The 6,000-nt window shown below is 33.2% G+C and overlaps 1 protein-coding gene across 1 annotated transcript; it reads right to left on the bottom strand.

Annotated features, from left to right (window-relative positions):
• Window positions 1-397: 397 nt before the first annotated feature.
• On the bottom strand, window positions 398-2,013 carry LOC149262432 (eukaryotic translation initiation factor 3 subunit A-like). The gene is made up of 3 exons (XM_089379306.1): window positions 1,866-2,013; window positions 735-1,249; window positions 398-634 (listed from the first exon to the last, which is right to left on the bottom strand). The coding sequence occupies exons 1-3, from the start codon at window positions 2,011-2,013 to the stop codon at window positions 398-400; spliced, it is 900 nt and encodes a 299-aa protein (XP_089235432.1).
• Window positions 2,014-6,000: the final 3,987 nt, after the last annotated feature.

Here is a 6,000-nt window from a genome sequence, read left to right as displayed (position 1 = left end):
ATACATATTGGGAAAATAATGCCATGGCAAATATGTTATCCAAAGAAGCTCTACTATTAGATGTTGGATTAGTTTCCATTTCAGAAGTGTCTAATGTTAATATATTGTCTTATGTTATCTGTTTTGTTTTTCAATCGGGTTTGATTCTATTCAAATAAAATTTGATTCTATTCAAATAAAATTTAATTAAATTTCCAGATATATTTAATTTAATTATTCATAATCAATTTTTTAATTTTTCAAGTGTGTTGCTCTGCCGCAAGATAGTATATTTTTTGATTTGCTAGCAAATATCATTTTTTTTTCTAAACAGTTGTCAACTCCACATAAAACGTAGACCTAATCACACATACCAGGCTGTAGAAGAAGCAATATGCAAACATAAATATGGCCCACTTTAGATTTTATAGCAAACCTGCCATTGCTCGAGCTCCACTGCAATACCCAATTGCACCAATCTGGTCGTTAGATAATTATGAGCAGTCCGGACATCTTTCAAGGAAAGAATTCTTAGCCTGTGCGGTGAGGTATTAACGAGAATTTTCAGATGATAACGAATTATATTGCAAATGTCATAAAATTCATCCACCCGCCTGTATGTCAAGCAGAAATTGAGCACACGCTGTACAGTGATCTGATAAACCATGGAACACACGTGGCAATTGATTTCAGTATTTATGAACCCATTGAAATTCTCAGTTACAATTAGGAAAAATTAAGGGATTTTCACTCACATTATAAGCAGATTCAAAAGCAGAATGGTTTTTGAATACATCCAAGAGCAGCCGATGAACTTCCCACGCAAAAGCAAACCAACTCGTAGCCCAACTCTTGGTTGCAGAGTTGCGTTGGTGACCCTCAAACAGAGCAAAATGATCTTGGCGCGTAAATTGGTCAAAATTGGCCCCCAAATTCTCCAGATTCAACTCAAGCCCTTGGCGTTTCAAGCTCTTCAGGCCTCTGTCGGCCTTGATACGACATGCCTCGAGAAAATATTCGACCACAGGATCCACAGAGGCGTTGCCTGCCACACAAATGCAACGATACCGAGCCAATGCCCGCCTCGCTTTCCATGCACTCTGCGTCTCCACGCATCCCTCTAACAGTGTTATCATCAAATCCTGAAGATCTTTTTCCCATCCATCCAGTATCCTTCTCTTCTCTAAGTAATTGCACAAATGCTCCAACGCTTCCCTGTGCCTCTCAGCCTTCACTAACGCTGCAGCAACATTCAACAGGTTGGAGATTTCTGTTAGGATTCATATCCAAAGTTTAAACAACTACAAACAAAGTAGTATAGAACCAGGTTTAAATTAGATCTTAGTTTGAAACTTTGAGGTTCTTTTATTTATAGGGATCTCATGCTAGTAAATATTTTTATTTATTTAACCAAAGGTAGATAGTGATTAGTGATATGGTGTTCTGTTAAGAGTGATTAGTGATATGGTGTTCTGTTAAGGTATTAGATATCAAAGAGATATAAAATGTAGTTAACAAATATTAGATGTCGAAAAAGTGTAGTTAGTGATAAGTTGTTATGTTAAGACACTTTATCTATGAAAACAAATCGAACCATGAATATGAATGGGTGTGAAAGAACTGATGTAATTGGATTGGTGTGACCAAAACTAATGTAATTAGAAAATGATTTGGATATCAGATTGAAACCCATAAACACAAATCTAATCATAAGTATGAATTGGTGTAAACAGATCCAATGCCCCTGGCAATTTCTCAAGCCACACTTAACCAACTGTCAAACTCAAAAATGAAACCCCAAAAAAATGTCTTCTTATCTCCAATATCAGAAGCAGTGCAAATCAAATATACTATGCAACAATTTGATCTTTTCCATATATTTGTACCTTTGGCTGTCTTTATAGCATTTCGAGGCCCTGTAAACTTATTCATTAAGCGTGCTCGTGCAGCTTGATGTGCAAGAGCACTGTAATCCCTCCCTGGTGGCTTAATATTGATCGTAAAGGGTTTAGGAATAACCAGTCCACCTTCCATGTTGAGAAGGAAATTGGGATGTTTTATGTATATATATTGTTGTTGCAGAGATCAGAATGGCTTGGGGATCCTGTCTAACTGTTAGAGAGCATGGAAAGCGAGCCTGTATATATTTGAGAATTGCAGGGGCCTATTAAGCAAACCCAAAAACGCCATATTTTACTTAGCGATTTATACGTTTGCTTTCAGCACCCTTGAGAGGACGCAGGCAGTTACAGAGACAGTTGGAAAAGTTGCTAATTATTGAACTCTTTGGTTCTCTTGAAGTATTCTGGTTTTCTTAATTTGTTAGTATATAGATTTGATAATTGCTTTTACTTAGTTGATATTTGGTGTCGTTCACTTTCCCGTTTAAAACTCTACATGGACTCCGAAGGTGTCTCAGACTTAATTGAGAGAGGATTATGCCCATGTGTTTTGGCTGGTTGCTCTTTATCATGGATGCAAACAACTTTTTCATCTTATAATTTCCTCTCTTTTTTCCTATGAATTAATTAATATAATATAATATCATATGAACTAGATTTTGCAAATGGATTATGGTAAAAATCTAAATCAAATTGACTAATAAAATTAGAAAGTTAAAAAAAATTAATAACCAATTATTTTTAAATGCAAAATTCTATTATTCTACAGGTAAATTCATAAAAAAATTAATAAGTAAAAATGAAAAATTGAAAAGTAAAAAATAAAAATTAATCTAAAAAGTAAAAACAAGGATAAAACTATAATGGTATATTGTCATTTAACAAATGTCATAAATTATATTAAGTAAATGGATGTCAAAAATGAAATTAAATAGATTACTCAAGCCACTCAAACTAAAGTTATTTCTTCAAATGAGGACTAGCAAAAGGATTGATACTTCTTATTGAGGAAATCTTTTATAAAAGCTATAAAAGAAATAATTAAAATTAATGCATACTTTAACTATTTCAAAATAGATTAAGAAAATGAATTAACACTTTATATGAGAGAGTTATCCTTATAAACTTAGAAAATGAGTTATTTCTTCAAATGAGGACTAGCAAAGGGATTTATATTTCTCATCGAGGAAATATTTTATAAAAATTATAAAAGAAATAATTAAAATTAGTGTATGCCTTAACTACTTCAAAATAGATTAAGAAAATGAATTAGCACTTTATATGAGGGAGTTATCCTTATAAACTTAGAGAATGAGTTAGGATCAATTTTATCCAACAACCATTTCCTATATAGTTAAAAGATTTTAACTAGGGGTAAACTAAAATAAATAATAAATGGAAAGAAAAAAAATGAAATAATATTATATACCTAACTACAATAATCTTATTACATATTTAATTCTATGTAATAAGTCTATTTGGATATAAATTCATGACTTTTCAATCATGTTATAATTTCAAAAAACTCATTTTAGTAATATAGTAAGGGCTTATAACTTTATTAAAGACTTAAGTGTTAAGTTAGTCCTTTTTGCATCATTATTATTATAAATAATGGTTTCCCCTTCTCATATGCATTTCATATCTTTTCATTATACCACCAAGTGATTACTCAATGTGATTATTATACATAAGGGTTTCTCTTTTCTTATATGTGTTTCATATCATTTAACTACATAACTAATTGGGGGGTTGAAAGAGCGGGGAGCTTGGCAGTTGGAACCCTAACGACCTATGCCCACTAGTTCGTGCCTTTGTTCATTTGAAGTCGTGGTTTCCTTCTGCAGATGTGTCGACGTCGTCTTTGTTGGTGTTCCTATCTGTTTATCGATGTGTTTAGGTGTCTGTGGTTTCGTTGCGGTCTTTCCTCGGTAGGTTCCTTGTTGTTGCCATCGTCTTTGGCATTGGCATGTTGTCACTTAGTTTGGTCGAGGATCTTTTTGGTATCACTATCACCTCGCCGCCCTTCTTGTTCATCGTCGCCAATGCTCTTGTTCAAATGGATCCTACACTTCTGCTCGCCACAGTTCTGGCCATTAGTTGTGTTGGTGTTTGTTTCCTGATCCATCCATTGTTGGTTACCCAGTATTTGGCATAGTTTGTATGGGCTTACATGGTTATGGTCCTTGTTTGTTATTCCATGAGGATTCCTCATTGTCCTGTCTTGCCTCTTGGGGTTTTTCGGCCAACCTTTTACGAGTTGTTTTTTGCCCCTTTTGTGGGAAATTTTTGCAGGGGTTTTTAGACCCATTTTGTAATGATGGTCGCCTATGGGTGAGCTTTACATTATTCCTTGGACCATTTTTTTCCATAGATTTAATGTTGGCCCTCCTGGGTTCTTATGGATGGCGATTATCATTTTCTCAGTTTGTTTTTTTTGGAATGTGTTTACACATATGCAAAATGCAATTTTTTCTTCTCTAATGAATAAAATTACACGTCGTTTTTATACGAAAAAAAAAAAAAAAAAACTATTCAACTAACTAATTAGTGTGATTATTGGATAAACTTCCTTAAATACCAAGATATGCAAGTGTGATTCATCCTTGTATGTGCATGTGCCCCCTATTTTCCTAGCTTTTGTATGTTACTTTTCGTTGTATGTTTTGGTTTTTTATATTGTTATAGTGGTAATTTTATTTTCAATATTGAAGCATTGCAAGTTAGTATTGAATCTATAATTTCTTATCACTTTTTTAATGTTGTTTCAAGAAACAAAAAAACAAAAGAGATTAGGATGGGAATTATAGGTGACATATTTTTGTCATTTGGATTTATCTTGGGCAGTTAGGAAGCATGATTGTTATCCTCCCCATCCAGAATCAATTCCCATAAGTGACATGTTCAGCTCATATTGAATATCTTATTATAATGGATTCAAGCCTTCTTGTTGAATGACCTTGAGCCTTGAAGACTATCATATCCTTTCATACATGCTCAAGTGTAAGGTGCTTGGTTACATGGATACAAAAAGGTTATATCCTTTCTTGTATCCATTAGCATCCCTTTTTAAATTCATTTATGTCTAACTTTCGATTTTATGTAAATTGTGTATCGATTTTCTCTTTTTGCATTGGTTTTGCATCTATTTTTATGTCTTATTGGTGTCTCTTTACGAAAAAAAAACGCTACAAAATTAGATCAAGTGTCACATTTCCAAAGTCATGAATATCATTTGCATCATATTATTGTACTATTATTTGAACTTCTAACCTATAAATACTAGACTAATGACATATTAACTCTACTAAGGCTATAATGGGCAAGCGGTAAGGTAATTAAGGTAATTATTACTTTTATGATGATGTAGCTCATACTTATTTATTTAACTTTAATTTTATATTATTAATGTTAATAGAAGTAAAATATAAATTATAAGATTGAACATTAACTTATGTTGTTAGCATTAAAGTTTGAAAGTGGTGCCTCCATTTCATGATTTTTTGGTAATAGGCTCATACCCATAAGGCTTCATGGAGAAAGTAAAATTGGGTGTTTTCCAAATTTCAACAAATTGGCATTTTAGCATGTCAAGGTTGTGTGAAATGGAATAGTTTCACTTAAGCAATATAAGTTATACAAATAAGCTACAAACTCACACACAAAGCATCACACCTAGCATAATGATGCACTCACACTCATTAATGGCACAATCTCATAGGTTGACAACATGCATTGTATAAATGTTGGATAATGCACATAACCAATGCATCAACACACATAAGTGATGCAACATAACATGTAGGGTTGCACCAACCACAAAAGCAACATACTTACACACAAGTCAATGTGTCTAGCATAAGCAATGTACCTATCTGAAGAAATTCTCTCATGCACATAAGTGATAAATTCATGTACATAAGAAATGCATTGATGCACATAACATAAGCTTAGAAGTATTCACACACATAAGTGACACACTCATGACAATAGGTGACACAACTAACATAAGTGACACATTCATGGACATGTGATGCACCTAAAATAAGTGACATAAGATATGCACATATCACATATGAAATATACCTAACATAAGAAACACACTCGCATAAGTAGTGCA

This window comes from Pinus tabuliformis, chromosome 6 (assembly GCF_031772625.1).
Source record: "Pinus tabuliformis cultivar Carrire ecotype Pingquan chromosome 6, CPIR1, whole genome shotgun sequence".
In the NCBI taxonomy this organism is placed as follows: domain Eukaryota; kingdom Viridiplantae; phylum Streptophyta; class Pinopsida; order Pinales; family Pinaceae; genus Pinus; species Pinus tabuliformis.
Note: the sequence above shows the minus strand (reverse complement) of the source record. Positions and strands in the feature narration are given on the sequence as shown.

Excerpts from the sequence above, each read along its gene's own strand:
- LOC149262432 (XM_089379306.1), bottom strand. The coding sequence starts at position 2,013 with ATGGAAGGTGGACTGGTTATTCCTAAACCCTTTACGATCAATATTAAG. Across the intron at positions 1,250-1,865 it reads TGCTATAAAGACAGCCAAAG|AAATCTCCAACCTGTTGAAT; the intron begins GTACAAATATAT and ends GAATCCTAACAG. Across the intron at positions 635-734 it reads CTTTTGAATCTGCTTATAAT|ATCACTGTACAGCGTGTGCT; the intron begins GTGAGTGAAAAT and ends ATGGTTTATCAG.